Source organism: Vitis vinifera, chromosome 16 (genome assembly GCF_030704535.1).
Source record: "Vitis vinifera cultivar Pinot Noir 40024 chromosome 16, ASM3070453v1".
Classification (NCBI taxonomy): Eukaryota; Viridiplantae; Streptophyta; class Magnoliopsida; order Vitales; family Vitaceae; genus Vitis; species Vitis vinifera.
The window spans coordinates 18,106,939-18,128,033 of NC_081820.1; the positions used below are offsets into that span (position 1 = coordinate 18,106,939).

A 21,095-nucleotide genomic window follows, 5' to 3' on the forward strand; every position below is an offset into this window, starting at 1 on the left:
TTGTTACAAGTATTTTATATTTTTGTACCTATCAGGGAGTGAGAATTGTCATTCTAACCCGACCCCATCCCCAAACTTTAAATTTATGATTGACTAATTGATTTTGAAAATCACTATCCTTTTAACATAAGTCTTTTAAGAGTTTTTTTATATTTCATATACTTGTTACAAGTATTTTATATTTTTAAAAACAAAAATAAGTAATTCTAATTATATTTAGTTTTTTTTTTTTTCTTGATAAACCAAATACGAGAAAATTAACATATTTTTTCTATTATTAATACTTTCCCAAACCAAACATAGTATTACTCAAAGTAATCTTGCAGCATTATCCATACAATTATCTCCCCATACAACACTGATTTTATTAAGAATAAAACTCAAATGAGTTAGATTGGGTTTGTCACCACCCTGATACCATCCTAAATTAGTATACACCCAATCCCAACCTGAATCCAATCCAACCATTGGCTCAAATTGCTTAACCTAAACCCTAACTTATTTTTCCTAGATCCAATCCAACCACAAGCTCAAATTGCTTAACCGAAACCCTAACTTATTTTTTCTAGTTCCAATTAGGATTGAATATTAAATTGGGTTCACATAGTCCAAATCTTAAATCCAAATAAAGTTACAAAAAACCCTTATCCAAATTCAAGCTCAGTATCGTCCAAATTCATTCAAACACCATATTGGATTTGGATAGGCTAGGCTCTCCGGAAGCTGCCATGTTGAACCCTGGTTGGCACTACTAACATATTTTTATTTGCTTGTAAAGGGGATGCATCGCATAAACCAGGAGTGTACGATAACTAAAGCTCCCTAGGTCTTGAAGCTATGGTGATATAGCCCAACGAAGCCTCTTTATCTTCATAGGCTTCACCGCGGCATTCCAAGAAATGCTTTGGTGTGATTGATCCGATCAAGCTTCAACTTTTATTCCCACTCTACTGCTCTGTTATAGAACAAACATTTTCCGCTTTCCCAATGTCTATAATTTTACATACAAAGCCTAATTGATTAATCGAATTTACTATCATCTTCAAAATGTATTAACCTCTATGAATTCCAATATCATATTTCTAACAAGTATGAATATGTATCATAAACTTTATGATTATGTTTACACACTGGGTCATCCCAGAAAGATATTAAAAAAATTTCCTGTCTTTACATGACTCAAGACAACCTAAGTTGCTCAGGCCTTAACCTTTCACATTTAGCCCTGGTACTTGGATTTAAAATATTTGCAGGTAGCAAAAATCAATGACAACCCAATGTAATAATAGATCTTCAGCCGCAGGCAATGTGCACCAAAATAACCAACTACAAAAAGCTCTAAACTAGAAGAAGCTTACTTTCAATAGTAGCTATCCAGTCACAGATAATGTAATTTACTTCTTCTGGCAGCTCATCATGGGGGCAGTGTCCTGCAATATCAAGAACAGAAAAATAAATTAAACTTGCATATTAATTTGCATGAAACACCAACCAAAGGGACAGTTTCTGAGGATAAAGCATTATAGTAACCTGCACTCAATTCCTTGATCGCGATTCCAGCAAAATGCTCTCTAAGCATAGCCAATTTTGACTCTGAGTCGGATATAGGATCTTTCACTCCCTGAATGTAAATAAGATCAATACCAATATAGCATTATTGACTAAAAGCAAAAGCAATAATTATGGAGAGCAAGGAACTTGATTTTTGCATGATGGGCTTTACCTGTATGAATAGAACCTTTTCATTGAATCCTTTTAAGAGATAATTAAGAGGAATTGAGAGATTGAAACTGAAAATACTTTCCAGAACCACAAGCACACCAGGGTCATATGACTTCGATGTTTGTTAAGGTGATGAATTTATTAAACTACAAATGTTTTCCAGGAGATTGAAAGAGAGTTGATATTGATCAATAGGCATAGCAAAACAGACAAATATATATATATATATTTGCATAATGACAAGGATACTGATCGTAGCATTTCATTAAGAAGCCAATCATCAGCTCTTGCCATTTTCTGCAAAGCAAACTCTAATGAGATCAGTATTACACAATGTCAAGAAGCAAGGAACATGGCAGATAGGAAGCATGCTTACAGCAGGGTAGCAGTTTTTTACTATGCTTGGGAGTCTCAATCTCAAGAAGGGCAAAAGGAGTCTTGCACCCAACCATGCAGCTCCTGAAGTTCTCCTTTCCTGAAATGTGTTTTCAGTTACTAGCTTCTAGATTGATGCAAAAAGTGCAAGAAAATTCAACAGAGGCTAAAGAGGACTTTCAATGAATGAAATTTCCAGCCCCAATGTGCTCTTTAACATTTCAATTTTTTTTTTTTTTTTTTTTGATAAGTAAGAGAAGTATTGTATTATGGGGATGCGCTAAAATAGCGACTTAAAATGTACAGTAAAGAGAAGTAAATACTCATCCCCTTATAAGAGAAATAAAAAAATGTTCACAAAGATGTACAAAAAACAGCCCCTCCCTTAATGGGAACCCACCCAATCTAAAAATTCCAAAAAGGTCGATGGACCATCTTTTATAAACAGTTTAGTCTCCAACCAAAGTGAGTTAAGAAAAGAAGTTTTGAGCTCTTTAACATTTCATCTGAATATTAAACTTAAGACAGGCAGCTAAGCACTTCTTGAGTGAGTAGGATTTTAAGTGGTTCAGAGAACTCACTACCCTTGTGTCTAGAGTAGAAGAATGTCAGTATCAGGTAATAGAATCTTTGTTTTTATGCACATCCCGTCATCTCATACTGTGCACTCGATAAGAACAAAAACCATCTCACGTTAATATACACTTCAACCAGCATCACTTAAACTCCCTTTGTCCTTATTTTGTTTTCCATAACATAAAACAGACTGAAATATTTTCAGGTTGGTCCTTTCACCTGGCCACCACCCACAGGGGACAAGGCCTTTTAATTGCGAAATATAAACATGAGAAGGAAGGTATTTCACTTTATAGTCATTTACCTTATCATTAGACTTAATGTTAAGCTCATTACAATTTACAACCTTTCAGGTCGTCAGAAATGCCATGGAAGACAAAAGGCAAGTGATCAGCTTGAAAAGTGGAAGATGTAACTTTTGGTTTTAATTACTTCAGAACATATTGTGTCTCTCATATCTAATATTGTGTTTTAAGAATATACAATATGAACAACTTTTGGATGATATTCTTATGTTTAGATGGGAAAAATAAGAAACTACAAATGCATCAGCAGAAAGAAAAAAGTAAAAGTAAAAGAAAAAGGAAATGTGAATACTAAGCCTGTTAAGGAACCGAGAAGTGCATGGTTTACTCACAAGAGCAGGATGAACCAAATTTGCAGTTTATAGAGACAAAACAACATGGAATGTGCATGGTTGTGTTAGTTTGTGCCAATATGTAGCACTTCACAAAATAAATTGTCTTACTTTAGAAGATGGCACAGAAGAATATTCAGGAATAACATTGCCAGCACTGTTGATAAGGATGACAGACTTGGCCAAAGCAGGCCAAAGACCGGCAACAATAGAAATAAAGTAGCCTGGGGAGAAGGAATAAAACCAGTTAGGTAACTAACAGAGACTAATAACTTAAGCAGATAAAATAATTAGTCATGACCACTCAATTTGAGAGGTTATAATTGTAAACAATTGTAAGTTTTTTTTTTTTTTTTTTTATAGGTAATTAATAGTAAACAATTGTAAGTTGGTTATATTACATACCACCAATCGAGTTCCCAACAAGATGTACTGGTTCACCCACAACCTGAATGATGAAATCTCTCAGCAGTTCAGCCCACATGAGTTCAGAGTAAAAAACATTTGGCTTTTCTGATTTGCCAAACCCTAAAAGAGTAATGGCCCAAACTCGCTTTCCGCTGTCAGCTACAGGATGTATATTGTCTCGGTAGTGCTCAAAGAAAGCACCAAAACCATGCACAAGAAGAACAGCAGGACCTTCATGACCAACAACTGTATACTGAAAAATGAATAGTTTATTAATGGAAGGTAAGACTACAGAAATACACACAACTTAAGCTTGATAAAGTATATCTCCATGATTAAAAAACATCGGGTCTCCTTGAACAACGAGATATATCATAATGCATTACAACAGGTATAATTTTCAACCAAGTGAATATAAATATGCAAGCATCCCTACAAAATTTTCATCTTCCAGGAAGTTGCCCCGCACTGAATGAAGGATATGCAGGTTCTGTTACTCAAAACTGTTTCAAAAAGAGCCTCAAGAACTTCTTTAATATTCATTTTATAAAGATAATACTTCTCTCTGTTCATTTTATTTGTTTAGTAGAAAAGTTTTTGTCACTATTGATGGAAAATCTTCTGAATGTATAAATATTTTTCAGTCAAAGCAACCAGATTGCTCAAAATGCAAAGGAAAAAAAGCATTAGTTGTTATTCAGCTGTTTTAGAAATCCATATGGTGAAGTATACACTTAGGAAACAGCCAGCCAGTACAGCAAAATAACTCCAAGTAGGTTTCAGTTTTTGGCAATTTAAGCAACAATTTCTGAAATTGCCAAAAAAAAATGAAAAAGCATTTAATGAAGATTGCTGAACTGCCATGCTCTATAATCCTAATTAGAGGTGAAAAAGGATCTGATCTAAAGATCCAAAACACTACATGGGCCCATCCCAAAAATCAGCCCATAGATGGCCCACACCTTGCTAGGGCAGGGCCTGGGCCCCTGTTTTGTGGGAAGTGGGCTGGCCCAAGCCTAAGCCATCCAAGCTTGAGCTTAGTCTGGGCCAGCTGGCTTTCCACCATAGTCCTACCCAAGAATGCTACAAAGAATAATAGTTCATGCTTATTATAGGCAGGCCAGATTTCCCGCCAAGACAGTAGCATAATTTATTGATATTTGGCATCCAACAAATGCAAAAATTTATGCCAAAAGAAAAAGGAAGAATAAAAATGTCCTCTATCCATAGTTTTATATTGGAGTTGACTAAAACATGTTTGGTTTAGAAACATGTATATGGTATTAGAACAGAGAATAGGAGAACCTTCATACCATACATATCCTGACAACTATGATTAGGACCAAGGAAATTGTATTAGCACAGAGCACAGAACCTCTATGCCATACTTAATATCCTTGTATATCCTTGTTTTTTCTCTTTTTAAGTTGCACAGGCACACATTAATTAAAGACAATACATACAGATAACCATGTTAGATTGTACAATCATTTGTTGGTAAATATTTCATATTTTGGAACAATTTCCAAAAAGAATTATTAGTCAATGCATTTGAAAGCCAAAATGTCCCTTTTTAACATGAAATTAGGTGCATAGAAATATGTATTACCTACAACACATAATTCTCCCAGCTGATATGATCATGAATTTCAATTTTAAGCTAGCAAATAGGGATATTGATGGTTATGCCAGTTTTTACAAACTCATAATTTTGGATTTACATAGGTTTATTACTCATTATGCACTATTTTGAAAGTAGGCTTTTAATATATTTCCTCCATTTTTTGATCAAAAATAAATATGCACTATTGACAATTGGTAATGAATTATGTACAAATTCATATATGAATAACATAATTGTTATTGAATCTTCATCAATAATAATCTAGAAAAAAGGACAAAAAGTCTCAGAAATGGACAAAAAAAGGGGACAAAAAATCTTAGAAATTTTGCTTAATAACAAAAAATGTAGTAAATTGAAAACAAACCATGCAAATGTTGATAATCTCCATATTGAGCAAACAAATGCCAAAAGATTAAAAAAATAAAATGAAAGGGCCCGTTCAGCCATATTTTTTTATGCTTGTTTTTAAGTTTAAAAATAAATAAAAAATAAACAAAAGTTTTTTAGTATTTTATAAAAATAAAGGTATTTGGTACATAGTTGTTAAATACGTTTTTCAAAAAATAAAATTAAAAACAAAAAACTTGTTTAAATAAGTTGTTTTTAAAAATAAATTTTTTATTTTGATTTTATAAAAACCTTGTAAATTCAATTTATATAATATTATAAAATTTAATTCAAGCTTTATTAAAAATAAAAATAATTTTGTAATTAAAAATAAATAAATAAAAAAGCAGTTTTTAGTAAAATATGAATAGTAATATTATAATAAAACCATAAATTATAATTTTTTATAAAAAATATACTATTTTAGCATATGTTATAAAAATATGGTATATTAACATCTTCATAAAAGCATAATTGATTCTTTTATTAAGAATGAATAATAATAATTGTTCACAATATTTTTGCTTAAAATGAATATAAAAACAAATAAAGTTTTAATTTTTTTAATATTTTGATATGCTTGATTTAATCCACAATTAATTGGATTAATTTTTTGACTTCGAAATTATTTTTAAAAAATATTAAACTCATTAATAAATAATACAAAGTGTCACATGATTCGAAGTTCATTTCTCTAATGAGAAAATTAATAAAAATATAATTATGTGCAAAAAAGAATAATAGTCATTATAGGCCAATTTCATCCATAAATTTCAAATATTAATTAGGTTACCATTTGAGTTTCAAATTATTTTTAAAATTATTAAACTCATTATTGAATCCAATGCATTAAGTCTTACTTGATTTGGAGTTTATTTTTCAAGTGAAAAAAAATCAGAAAAATATGGTTCTATATAGAAAACAAATAATTGAGTCACTCTAAACCAATTTTTGTTCATAAATTTTTGGCATTAATGGGATCACTATTTGAATTTTTTAAGTTTGGTTTTTTTTTTTTTTTTTCAAGTAAAGGAGAAAAATTGTATTGAAAAAGCTGCCAAAATAATGGCTTAAAGATTACAAAGAAGAAACACCCCCTACTCCTTAGCTAGTTGCCAAGAACGGAGGTGCAACCCGAACCCCACTTTCAACGGGTTTCCACCCAATCAATAAAATCTACTAAAGTCGAAGGACCATCTTTTACGAACAATTTCGTCTCCGACCAAAGGAAATATACAAACAAACTCTTTTAAGTCTTTGGATTGACAACACTTCTTCCTTAAAGGAAATTTTGTTCTTTGTCTTCCAAACTTCCTTTCTCTTTTTTCCCACAAAAGACCCCTCCCAGCCCAAAAGTGTTGCCTTAACTGTGGCTGGCAGCACCCACTAAAGCTCAAAAAGAGAGAAAAGCAATGCCCAAAGAGTCCTTACCTTGGCACAATGAAGAAGAATGTGATCTATTGATTCTTCGTGCCTTTGGCAAAGGTAGCATCTTTTCGTTAGAGGCCATCCTCTCTTCTGAAGTTGGTCCAAAGTAAGAGCTTTTCCCCACGATGCTTCCCACAAAAAAAAAAACCCACTCTAGGCTGCACGCAAACTTTCCAAATGACCGTCAAAGGGAAAGAGACTGGAGGGCTTGAAATTAATGCTTTGTAGGGAGACTTAACAAAAAACTTCCTACATTTAGTCTCTCTCCAAAGCACCCTATCTTCCACTTCCTGCTGAACTCTCTTCCCATTAAGGCCCAAAAAAAACTTGTGCACCTCATCTAACTCACAATCATTAAACGGTTTAGAGAAGTACAGACTCCAACTTCCCCCCTCCCTCAATGGAACAACACCACACATCTTTGACCGAAACATCCTAGAAGACAGCTAAAGCAAATAAAATGGGAAAAGAAACACAGAGGTGAATCCCCACACCATCTATCTTTCTAGAATTTCACCCTTTGTCCATTCCCCACCACAAAAGAGAGCATACTGCTTACAACAATCCACTCTCTCCTAATTGCTTTCCACAACCCCACACTAAATCCACCCCTCACTTCCTTGGAACACCAACCCCCTTGCTCCTCCCCAAACTTTCCCTTAATCACTTGATTCCAAAAAGCCCTTCTCTCATTAACAAATCTCCAACTCCATTTACACAAAAGCGCCTTATTGAGGGTAGAAAGGCACTTTACCCCCAACCCCCCTTTGCTTTTATCTAAGCAAACCAAGCCCCACCAAACAAGATAAGGTTTTTGCTTAAGGGCCCCGCCTCCCCACAAAAAATCCCTTTGAATCTGCTCTATCCTCAATTTGACCTTTCTGGGCAAAGAAAACACAGACATAAAATAAATGGGCATACTCGCCAAAGTGCTCCAAATCGAGGTGATCCTCCCTCCTTTGGAGATGTATTGGCTCTTCCACCTAGCCAATTTCTTCCACAATCTTTCCTCCACTCCATCCCAAACAGTCACAGATCTATGAGGCGCACCTAATGGTATGCCAAGTAAGTGGATGGAAGACTTCCAACCATACACCCAAGTTCTACAGCTAAAGCCTCCGCATTTTCCACACCACCCACCAAGATTAGCTCACTTTTGTCCAAATTAATTCTCAACCCCGAAATTGCCTCAAACCACATTAGAACCCAACTTAAAAACATCATTTGATCCTTAGAAGCTCGACAAAAAACTAAAGTATCATCAGCAAATAGTGAGACACTTGAATCCCCTCACCACCTCTACCCCTCGCCTTGCAAGCTAACAAAAAACCCCCATTTAAGTCGAGCAGAGCTTTCCCTCAAAATTTCATGTGAAAAGGAACTCGTTTGGCCATTGAACCGGCTGGCTAAAGGTGAACGACGCTTTCTCCTCTCTCACAGTCGCTGACACTCCCACCCTTCTATAACTTTTCTCCTTCACTTTTTATTTCTTTTGTTCCTTTAAAAGGCCACCACACAATGCACTCACTTATACCCATATATATATATAGTTTTTCTTTTCTCAATTCATTTCATTTTCTTTTCTTAATTCATTTTTTCATTGCATTTCATTTTTTTTTTTAACACAAAATAAATTATCAAACACCATCCCAAAAATTATAATTTTCTTAAATTAAATTACTTAATAATAAATTTGAGAAAATTAAAATTTTTGGGATGACGTTTAATAATTTATTTTGTGTTGTTTAAAAAAATGAAATGGAATGAAAAATTGAATTAAGAAAAGAAAATGAAATGAATTGAGAAAAGAAAAACTAAATACATATAATAATATATATGTATATATGGGTATAAGTGAGTGCACTGTGGTGGCCTTTTAAAGGAATAAAAGAAATAAAAAGAGAAGAAGGAGAAAAGTTACAGAAGGATGGGAGTGTCGGCGACTATGAGAGAGGAGAAAGTGTCGTCCACCTTTGGCCGGCCGATTCAACGGCCAAACGAGCTCCTTTTCGCGTGAAATTTTGAGGGAAAGCTCTACTCGACTTGAGAAACATTCTTACAATCTGTTGGCAGCCCCTAATCCTCTTGTTTTTCCGGGAAAAAATATTTGGATGGATATGGTCCCTTCCAAAGTGGCTTTCTTTGCGTGGGAGGCTACTTGGGAAAAAATCCTCACATTGGATAGGCTGCAAGTGCATGGGTGGCAGTTTCCAAATTGTTGCTTTTTGTGTGGGTGCGAAGAGGAAAATGTAAATCACATTCTTTTACACTGTACAGTGGTTAGGACCCTTTGGGAAATCGCCTTTGCCTTATTCGGGGTCCAGTGGGTGCTTCCAGAGAGGGTCAAAGAGGCGTTGTTTTGTTGGCAGGGTTCTTTTGTGGGTAAAAAAAGGAAGAAAATATGGAAGTCCATTCCGTTATGTATTTTTTGGACGGTGTGGAAGCAAAGAAATAGGTTAGCTTTTAGAGGGGGTTTTTTGGCTATTCAGTCTCTCAAGAACTCTTTTGTATGTAATCTGTGGAGTTGGGCTAAGTTGTATAGGGGAGAGGAGTCCTCTTCACTTCTAGGCTTCTTGGAGTGGGTAGCGGTCCCTTAAGGGCTGGTGAGGTGTTCTTGGTATTGTTTTCTTGGCCTTGGGGACTGCTTTGTATACCTTTTGTATGTGGTGCGGCCTTTTGGCCTTCTTTAATATAGTCTCTGCTTTTGCCTATCAAAAAAAAAAAAAAAACAGTTGCATTGTTAGATCTATGGTAGGGAGACTTAACCTTAAAATTGTTATTTGATGCTTTTTTCTTTAAAAAAATTTATAAATTTCGTTGTTGGAAGGTAAATAGGTAATATTTATGATGTGAGAAAGTTTATTGGGTGATTTAGGAATTTTCCTTGGGATTTTTGTGTGATAATGGAAGTGTTTAATTGTGGAAATTAATTGTGTTTGATTGTTGAAATTATTGGAATTGTTGAGAAATAATGGAATGTTGGTGGAAATTATGTTTAATTGACATTTGAGTTATTGAGAATTTATTTGATTGTTTTTGGTAATTTAATTGTGGAGGAATAATTATATTTCATTATTAGAATTATTAGGGTAGTGGAAAATTATGGAATTTTGGTTATTAATTATGTTTATTGATATTTGAATTATTGAAAATTTATTTGGTTGTTTTTAGTAATTTTATTGTGGAGAAAATAATTATATTTGATTATTGGATTATTGGGATTGTTGAAAAATTATGAAATTTTGGTATAAATTGTAATTTTAATGATATTTGGAATAGTGGGAATCTTATTTGATATTTGTGATATTTGTGAATGAGGATAATTAAGCTCATTGCATTTCATTTGCATCATGGTTGTGTGAAGGAAAATAAAAAATGTGAAAAGTGCATGAAATGGAAAAAGAAAGAAAAATAAAATAGTAACGAAAAGTAAAGGCCCGTGTGAGGCGAATTAAGAAGGGAGTGAGATCCTTAGGGTGAAAGACCCAAAAATCTACCTCAAGAAGACCTCGAATGGGGAGTGTATTTGGGTACGCACGCGTATCCTTCAGTGAAAACCTTAGAACAATAGTGCATTGTATGATTGTGTGCCACATATTCACATGCATTTTATTTAATTGTGGAAAATTGTCGAATTGTATAATTATAGAAATTAAAATATTTAAGTTGATCAATTATGGTGGAATGTTTATTTTGTGTGCACTTGAACCTTAGTAATCCCAATTAACCCCTTGGGTGTAAGGCACCCTATTGAGTAATATGGAATGCTCACCTCTTCCATATTAAATTTTTTTATATGCAAATGTAGCTCTTGATGATCAACAAATGGGACAAGGAGAGCATGAGGATGCCCCAGAAGATTTTGGAGCAACTTAGAGGATTTTATTATCTTTGGTTGTGTTGGGTTATTGGGGCATGTTCTAATAGACTTTTAAATTATGTAATTGTTTATCGACTATACTTGGAATTAAACTTGCTCTATTGTAGACACTCTTTTTAGACTTTTGTTAGAAGTCTTATTAACATTAAATTGCTTGTTGTTCTTAAGTGCTTGTTGTAACTTTTTAAATTGGAATGTTAGTTGGAGGGAGCTCTAGTGTGATTTATGTTCAAGAAAAAAAAAAAATATATATATATATATATATATATATATATATATATATAGTTAGAGCATTTTGATTAACTATCATCGTGAATTAGGAGGAACCCTTAACACCTTTGACCTGGGGTCATGGGCCAAATTCCGGGTCACCCTAAATCTGGGTCGTGACAGCGTGGTATCAGAGCTAAGGTTGCAATAATACCTTTGACTTGTGGTTATGGGTCAAATTCTAGGTCGCCCTGAATTTGGGTCGTGAAAGGTCAGTAGATAAATAAGGAGTACAAATCAACCCATTATCTAGTTTCTCCTTAATAAAATGTCTATCAATTTCTATATGTTTCGTTCGATCGTGTTGCACTGGATTATGTGCAATACTGATTGTAGATTTATTGTTGTAGCAGATGTTACTTTCAACGAGAGTGGGTCCTATTTTCCCACTCCTTATCTTGAGGGGGAAAATTCCATCAAGGAAGACAAGGATCAAGATTCCTATCTCATTGATCCCTTTCTCATTGACCCTCCTCCAGTCTTTGGTCCAATGACTAATCCATTATTCGTACCCTATTGCTCTAATACCATGTAGAAGAGAGATGGAAGGAATACAAGGTAAAAAATTCTTTTCCTTAATCTTTTGTCTGTACAAAGACTCGCATATATGTACACAAAAAATCCTAGCACCTAAATTAGGAACTTTCCTAACTCAATTACAACAAATCCCTTTGATCACAGGATTGCCTAATTCTCTCTACAAAAACACAACTTCCCTAATTCCATTCTTCCACAATAACTTTGGAGAATAAGTAACTATCATGTGCCTCAAACCACATTTTTGTAATGCTCTTTCCAAAGGATAGGCATTACAAATTTAATGTTAGTTTGAAGGTGGCAACACTATTCATGCTGGGATACCAAGAATCCAGGAAGAAATGAGTTATCAAATTTGTGAGTCAGTTTTCAGCTACACACCTGAATTAGATAGCCATTCCATCTCCATATTCGAATAGAAAACGGTCCTTCATCACTGATTTGACTTTTAAGAGCCATAAGCCAGTACCACTGCAAAATAACCAATTGAATTGTTAGCAGAATGATACCATGAAAACGTTGTAAGAATCATATTTTTTGAAAAGGGGGAAAAATAGAAGACCTTTTGCAGTAGGTCACTCAAAGAATCACACCCAATCAATCAAAATCACATTTATGCTCTGATGGCATAAGGCTGTCAATTGTAAAAATCAATTATACCTCCATTGTGCATACAGCATCAGCTGCTGCCGCAATAGTGGCCGCTGAATATCCAAAAGGAGATAGAAATCCAGCATTTCTTTCTTTCTCATATTTGATAGCTTCATGGTAAACTCTCCTTCTTGATATGATGCCAAGAAAAAGGGCAGAGCCAAAGAGAATGCCAAATGAAGCTCCATCCCGACTTTCAGCATTGCGTAACTTTTCATGTACCCTGCAACAGATCAAGTTAAACAGGATTAATACATGTGCCATACAATAATCTCTAAGTGGTATCATTTGATTTTGAAATACAATTTTTTCAGCAAACATAGCATGGAAGATACAAATCAAATGTGTATGTCCCTTGAAAGACCATAGTTTACCAGTTCTAGCTCAGACCTAAAAAGATGGAGCTGTGCAGCTACCATTGTGATGATCCATGAACTTTTCCAAACCTAGATTAAATGCATGCCTTTCTAATAACAAGTTTTTATCAGGACAGAACTCAGAACGCACAATTTGTGCAGGAAACATTTCTTTTACTCTTTGGAAAAGATACAATAAACAACAATAACAACAACAAAAAAAAAAAAAGAAAAAAAAAAAGAAAACAGCTTTGTGTGAATAAGAACTTTATTTATTTATTTATTGTTGGTAGGCACCTTTGCGTGTGTGAAAGCAAACAGGGTTAAATTCTGAAGTCCAAAATTTAAACATGTTAAAGAACTAGATAAATGAGTCCATTTCCAAAACAGAAAAGGCATAAATTTGCCATAACCAAGATGCAAACCCACTTTTCAACGCATCTTTATGCTATGGATCATCTAATTCATCAGTAAGAAAGCTGATTTAAAGATTTTTCCATAATTGAAACAGTAGTCTTGATTTAATTCAAGAGGAATCAGCTCTTGGAGCAAAAGTAAACAAGAGTTGGCCATGAATGGTCATGGCATAACTTCAAGTTAAAGATAAGAATGTCAAGAAAAGAAAAGGCAAAAACAATCAAATTCAAACTCCAAACATCTTTAAAAAGAAATCTAGACAGATTTACAAGTCACCACATACTCCTGCCAGTCATCTCGGCCAGTTCCCTCCAAATATCTCAAATATGCAGCTAATGCATTCAATACAGCATTTGTCCCACCTCCCACTAAATTCCCATTGCTTGTGACAAAAACAGATTTTTGCAATCTCTTTCTCTGGGTTTGTTCATGATTTAAATTGATCCGGTTGCTTCCTCTTGACTTCAATGATTCCATTCCTCCAATCAGAGTATTTGGGGGCTCAGCCTGATCTATCTGATCATTCAGCAACATTTTTTCAGCTATGGTCTCCTTAATTGAAGTCCAATCCTCTTTTGATTTGCTTGGATTTCCATTCACAAATTGTTTTAAATCAGCAAGAGAGGGTACAGGACCTGATACATGGTGCACTAATTACCTTCACTAGAGATAATAACAAAAGTGCAATAATTACTTTCGCTAGAGATAATAACAAAACTGTATAACAGATACTTTTGAGAATCTAAACTGTATAACAAAACTGTAATTACTTTTGAGAATCTAAGACTTATATCTAGGGGGGAACACAAGGAATGTTTTAAAGACCAAGTGAACTTACCCCAGTCCAATCCAATTTCTACAGAAGGTAATCTTGGGGGCCCAAGAGGTGAGGTTATAGGCAGTTGAAGCTTCTTGAAGTCATGGTGTAATGGAGGCAGGTACTTCAAGTCCTAATGACACAAATAAACATGAATCAGCTAAACATCCAAGGAATTTGATTACATGAATTCAGTTACATGGATAAAACTGATTACCTTAATATCATAAAATGGAGTGTGCCACATGACAACCTCTGGGCTCCTCTCTAGAAGTGGGGCTGTTGCTAAAGTCTCTTGCACAGTATCTATCATCTTTCTCAGCTCGTGCTCTACCTCCTCTTCAGCAAATATGGTGGTAGCCTTCACCTGTTGCAATCCTCGGTGATGAATTCAACAAAATGAACTGATGAGTGCTTGAAGTTCTCCTCATGTCTGGACCGTTAAATATCATAGTAAGAAAACCTAATGCGTGACAACCTCTTTTACAATTTCTCGTATGGTTTTTTCTGCACTCCCGAACCTGATCATCAGATTAGACCCCTGATCCTTCAGCGACTCTCTCAAGTCTTCCATGGCAACAAGAACCAGTTCCAGCATTTCATCAGAAAAACCTGCAGAAATTACAAGAATCAGCATGCTTGAATTCACATACTTGCATGGTATTAGGTTATACACCCTACACGCACCTGATAACAAAAATGTCAGTGTCTTTACTCCAATCTATTAGCAATTTTCCAGCCATTTCAATTACATCACATTTTGTTTCAGGATTATTGGAATTAGGCAACACTAGCCTGCCTAATCTGGTAACAAATGTGTGCCTCCAAGGTGTTTTTTTTATAGGTAAACTTTGATGTGCCTCCAAGGTGTTAACAATATACTTCTATATGACTTTTTTTTTTTTGATAGATAAATCACAGAAAATTTATTAGAATAAGGGAGCAAGAAGGCAACCCGAAGCATACAGGGAGTATACACGAGAAACCACAAGACAAAAAACGCAAGAAAGCAAACGCTCACCAGCCCTCAACTAGAACCCAACCAATCAACAAAGTTAATTAAGGAACGGGGTTTTCCATCTAAACAAGACTTAGACCAAGAGAAAAGATTACAAACGAAAGAGTTTTTCAATCTTTAGATCAACAAAGCCTCATTATAAAAAACTATCATATTTCTTTCTTTCCAAACCATCCAAAATAAACAGAGAGGAGCTGCCCGTCAAGTCTTTCCACGCTTCTTGTCCACAAAGGAAGCGGACCAACCAAGGAGAGTGTCTCTAACCGTAAGCGGAAGGACCCAATTAACACCAAACAACAAAAACACAAGATTCCACAAAACCCTCGCCTTGGGGCAATGAATAAGGATGTGATTTATTGTCTCCTCTTCCTCACAACACAAGAAGCACCTGTTTGCTAAAATCCAGCCCTTCCTTTTGAGTATCTTGAGTTAGAACCTTCCCCCAAGAAGTTTCCCAAGCAAAAAAAACCCACCTTTGTAGGCACACAAGGGCTCCAAATGATTTTCCAAGGAAACGGGACTGCACCACTAGAATCAAGAGTATTGTAAAGGGATTTTACCGAGAAAATCCCATTCTTAGAAGCATTCCACAACACTCTATCCTCCAGCCCAACAAAAAGCCGCTTTCCTTGAAGGATCGAAAGGAGACTCACCACTGCCTCCATTTCCCAATCATTAAAGGGTCTAGAGAAACAAGGAGACCATCCCCCCACATCCCCCATAGAGTCCCAACAATCCGCTACCCACGCATCTTGAGAGGCCGCAAAGGCAAACAAAGAAGGAAAAGCCTCACAAAGGGGAATGTTTCCGCACCAAATGTCCTTCCAAAATTTCACCCTTTTACCATCCCCTTCAGCGAAAGAAACATTTTTAAACATCAGAGGGCCTTCCTTTCTAATTTCCTTCCAAAACCCCACCCCATAGCCCTCCCTAACCTCACTTCTATATGACTTATGATTCATTTATCCAAATTTCCTGAATTTTCAGCCAAAACATCATAATTCTGCAATTAAGAAAAGAGAAGCATTTGAGTGAATTTAACAGTTTCTGCAGGGGAAAAAAAGCCATATTCTAAGATCCTAAAGATCAAAGAGATTACCAAAACCCTTCCATTTTTTCCTATTGGGTTGAGAACAAGGTATTTAACCTTTGCATTCATGCTTGAATTAAGACCTTGATCAGAACTTACCAAACTGTATTTAAGTTGCCATATTATGAAAGCTATTATAGCAGATACCAGCAGCAACTGCATTCATAGTTCTAGCACAAGCGATCAGCTTGTGGTATCCTGGTGGCTCAGGTGCCTTTTGGGAGCTTTTTTCTTGTCATTTTTTTACTGTTTTATTTGCCTTGTTTTTATTTTCTGTTCCCTTTTTTCCTGTTGGATGTAGATTGTACACACTAGCATTAATTTCATCTTTTTGGCATCCTTTAATACATATCTACTGCTTTCTTGCAGATAAATAAATAAATAAGTAAATAATCCTTTACAAAATTCTTTAAAATGTTAAACTTTGGAATTCAAAACATATTCAATAGAAAATAAAGCTATCTCAATGTTAAAAATCCATCTCCACCCTGAGTTTGGGAGCTGGGAAGCATGTCCTAGCTATAGCAGCAAGGCACATACTCCTCTAATAGGAGGTGAAGGCAGAAAAGCAAGAGATTTGTTTAACAAAATTGTAAGCTGGAAGCTGCTGATTCATGTCTTACCACATTTCTTTCTACCAACCAAAAATAAGGACTTAAATATGAAACTTTGGGGTATGGACTTAACTGATAAAATTATGGAAATGGGTACCATTTTCTGCTTTTGAAAACAGAGAAACTAAAGTAACACTAAAAACATGTCTGATACGTGTTCCCAGAAACAGGTGGCTGAAACATGTTCCTGAAATCAGGTCGTCTTAGCAATTCATTTTTTGGATGGTTTGGAAGGAAAGGAATAGGCTAGCTTTTAGGGGGGGGGGGGTTTAGCAATTCAGAGGTTCAAAAATTCTTTTGTTTGTTATATCTGGGGTTGGGCTAAGTTGTATATGGAGGAGAGGCCGCATTCCCTTTTAGATTTCCTGGAATGGATAGCTTCCAGTTGAGGGGTGGTTTGTTTTTTTGGTTTGTTGCTTGTTCTTGGCCTTTGCTGCCTGGTATACGTCCTGTATATGTTGAGGTTTTTGCCTCTTTAATGAAATGTGTTTACTTATCAAAAAAAAAAATCAGGTCGTCTTAGGAAATTCTAAAATACTTAGTTTCATGTTTTTTAAAATGCAAGCACTTTAAAATAGGAGAAAAAAAAAATCTAGCATTGGTCATGTTCGCTGTTTTCATTTTTGAAAACAAAAACCTTCATAGAAAAATCATGTTCATTCTTTTATTCCAATCCCAATCACAAGCTACTCTAAAATGGTAGCTAAACAGAAAAGGCTGAGACTGTCAACGAATCATTCAGTGAAACAATCCTTATAGAGAGGACAATCGTGAATAGTTTCATCGTTTCTCCCATAATCTAAAATCTTGTAATGAAGGTGATAATCATGCTGGTTGATTAAAAATGCCACTCAAATTGTGATTGACTACTCTAGTTTGAAGCATTGTCTAAGAAATTAATAACAGTCCACAGTAGGTATGTTTACGTTCCTAGCCTGTCATTTTTTCTCAGCAACCAAACAGATTGAAAAGCAAAGACAACTCACGAGAAAGAATCCGCCGATCGAAGACGTAGAGAGGAATGACCGTCCGGTGCCGAGACGCCGCCGCCACGAGTCCGGGATGATCATCGATACGGAGGTCGTGCTTGAACCACAGAACAGCCACGCTGTCGTCTATCGCACTCGATTCCGCTCCCTTGCTTGCTGCCAATGGAAACCGTGACCGAGGTCTGCCAAAAGAGAGGGTGTTTGGAGAGAAGGAAAAGGAGAGAAAGCGAGGGAAAGTTAGAAGCGACATGAGAGCTAGGGTTTGAATGGACCGTGATGTCCATTCAAGCATCGATATCTAAGGCCTCAAATCGAGTGCTTAGGGTTTCACATTGTGTGGAGAGGAGAAGAGTGACCCACAATTGTGGTTGTGCTTCACTGGTTGAGACTGGCTTTCCAGCAGAAGGGCACTGCTATCTTGCGCACCGTGCGTAGCGCAAATTCCGATGGTAAAGTTTCGTCGCGGGTCATAGACCCAGTAAGGATGGCAACCGACGGTTCGCACCATTCGGCCCACCCGGTATGTATAAAGTACAAACCGGTTCTGTCCCATAAAACTTATGGACGGAGCAGGCGGGTAAAGACAATTCGTCATATACTCATATCCACCCCCTACCCATTTTATTCTTCTAAGTTTTTAGATTTTTTAATACTTTTAAAATTTTGAAATTGTTGTAAATATAATGGTGAATGACCACATTGATGGTTATTTATTTTTTTGATAAGTAAGCACAAATTGTATTAAATGGCAAACCGCCACAAAGTATACAGGGTGTATACAATACAGCTACACCCAAAAAACAAAAGAAACAAATAGCCTCATCGGCCCTTAAGTAGCTGCTAGCCACTCCAAAAAGATTAAAAGTGGAGAGGACTTCTCTCCCATGTACACTCTAGTCCAACTCCACAAGTTACAAACAAAATAATTTTTGAATTTCTGTATGTCTAAAGAACCCCCCTTAAAGGCTAATCTATTTTTCTCCTTCCATATCGTCCAAAAAATACACAACGGGATGGGATACCAGATTTTTTCCCTCTTTTTCCCCACAAAGGAGTCTCTCCAACTAAGTAACACCTCTATGACTGTCTCTAGGAACACCCAATGAACCCCAAACAAAGCAAGGACAATTTCCTAGAGGACCCTAACCACTGTACAGTGTAAAAGAATGTGATTTACATTTTCCTCTTCACAACCACACAAAAAACAGCAATTAGGAAACTGTCACCCTCGTTTTTTAAGCCTATCCAAAGTGAGGATCTTCCCCCACATAGCTTCCCAAGCAAAAAAGGCAGCTTTAGTTGGGACCTTGTCCACCCAAATGCATCTAACCGGGAAGGCGAGGGTATTGGGAATAGCCAGCAGGTTGTAAGCATGTCTGACTCCAAAGATGCCTTGACCCCCACCTCTCCAAACCACCGAGTCCTCTTCTTATGAGATCTTGAAGTCCCTCAGCATGTTAAACAAAGCTCCTATTAAATCCAGCTCCCAAGAATCTCTAGGAAATCTGAGATTCCAACCCCCTTGACCAAGGCTAGAGTCCCAAACCTCATTGATCATTACATTTCTATGCACCGCCAAGGCAAATAACTGAGGAAAAATTCTGGACAGCGCCTCATTACCACACCAGTGATCAGTCCAAAATTTTACCTTAGTTCCCTTACTTAAATATTATGTTATCCCAACACCAATTTGCCTCCTTCAAAATCTCATTCCACACCCCCATTCCAAATGCCCCGCGAGCTTCATTAGTCCGCCAACCAAAGCCTTCTTAACCATACTTCACCCCAATCACTTTCTTCCAAAGAATGTCCTCTTCAAAGGCAAACCTCCAAATCCACTTACCCAACAAGGCTTTGTTAAGGAGATCAATCTTCCATATACCTAGCCCTCCATTCTCCTTTTGAGTGCACACCACCTCCCAATTGATTAGGTGGATTTTCCTTTCCATTCTCCCCCCTCCCCAAAGAAAGTCTCTTTGTAACTTTTCAAGCCTTCTTGCCACCAACTTGGGCATGAGGAAAAGGGACAATTGATAAATAGGAATGCTGGCCAAGGTGCTCTTGATGAGGGTAATTCTCCCGCCCTTAGAAATGTATTGTCTTTTCCAAAGGGCTAATCTTCTCCTCATTCTTTCTTCCACCCCATCCCACTTAGATATGGCCTTGTAGTGGGCTCCAAGGGGCAGCCCTAGATAAACTGAAAGAAGAGCCCCCACTTTACACCCAAGCTCCACTGCCATTTCCTCAATTTCTTCAACCTTCCCAATAGGAATTAATTTACTTTTAGCTAGGTTTATTCTTAGCCCAAAAGTCACCTCAAACCAAACCAAAATCCAGCTTAAGGAGGTCAGATACTCTTTCCTAGCTTCACAAAAGATGATTGTGTCATCAACACAGAGTAGATGAGAGACATCCATCTCCATCCTCTCTCTACCCCGAAGGTTGCAACCTGAGATGAACCACCCCCCCCCCCCAACAACCCTTCTTATGAGTGCACTTAGCATTTCCATACCCAGGACAAAAAGATAAGGAGATAGAGGATCTTCTTGACGCAACCCCTTGGAACTCGAAAAGAAGCCTGCTGGCACCCCATTGACCAAGATAAAAAATTTGGCAGTTAAAATGCACCACCAAATCCACTCCATCCACCAAGGCCCAAAACCCATCTTTTGTAAGACCTTCATGAGGAAATTCTAGTTAATGCTATCATAGGCTTTTTCAATGTCCAATTTGCAAATCAGCCCCTTCTCCTTACGATTGTGCCAGAAGTCGATCACCTCATTAGCTATAAGAGAGGCATCCAAAATTTGTATGTCCCTCACTAATGCGTTCTAGTCCATTGAAACCACCTTTCCTAGGACCTTCTTCAGCCTATTCGCCAACAACTTGGCCAAGAGTTTGTACAGTCCCCCTAATAAGTTGATAGGTCGAAAGTCCCCAAGGTCCTCAGCTCCCCTTTTCTTTGGAATAAGGACCAAGAAAGTGGCGTTGAGACTTTTGGCAAAATATTTTTGCACAAAAAACTCCTTGAACAGATCCACAATCTCCTTCTTCACAAAGTCCCAACAGAATTTCCAAAAGGCCACTGTAAACCCATTCGGCCCAGGAGCTTTGTCGCCATTCATGTCCAACAGGGCAGAGTGGATTTCTTCCTCAGTGAATGGCACCTCTAAGCCATTAGCTTCACTGGAGTTTAGGCTTTGGAGGTGCAGCCCCTCAATATCCGCTTTCCAACTTGGCTCTTCAGTGAGTAGTTGTTGAAAATTTTGCACAATCCCCTCCTTCACCTCCTGCTCCTC

The 21,095-nt window shown here is 36.6% G+C and overlaps 1 protein-coding gene across 2 annotated transcripts; it reads right to left on the reverse strand.

Annotated features, from left to right (window-relative positions):
* Positions 1-1,079: 1,079 nt before the first annotated feature.
* LOC100259267 (uncharacterized) lies at positions 1,080-18,319 on the reverse strand. 2 transcript variants are annotated; one of them, XM_010664090.3, is made up of 14 exons: positions 17,794-18,319; positions 14,564-14,697; positions 14,303-14,452; positions 14,107-14,218; positions 13,552-13,903; positions 12,505-12,718; positions 12,226-12,315; positions 3,716-3,971; positions 3,422-3,534; positions 2,099-2,197; positions 1,972-2,019; positions 1,724-1,834; positions 1,531-1,621; positions 1,080-1,430 (listed from the first exon to the last, which is right to left on the reverse strand). In XM_010664090.3, the coding sequence occupies exons 1-14, from the start codon at positions 18,086-18,088 to the stop codon at positions 1,339-1,341; spliced, it is 2,157 nt and encodes a 718-aa protein (XP_010662392.1). In that variant the 5' UTR covers positions 18,089-18,319; the 3' UTR covers positions 1,080-1,338. The 2 variants fall into 2 exon arrangements, with proteins under 2 accessions (XP_010662392.1, XP_010662391.1); XM_010664089.3 differs by having other exon boundaries at positions 13,552-13,918; positions 17,794-18,309.
* Positions 18,320-21,095: the final 2,776 nt, after the last annotated feature.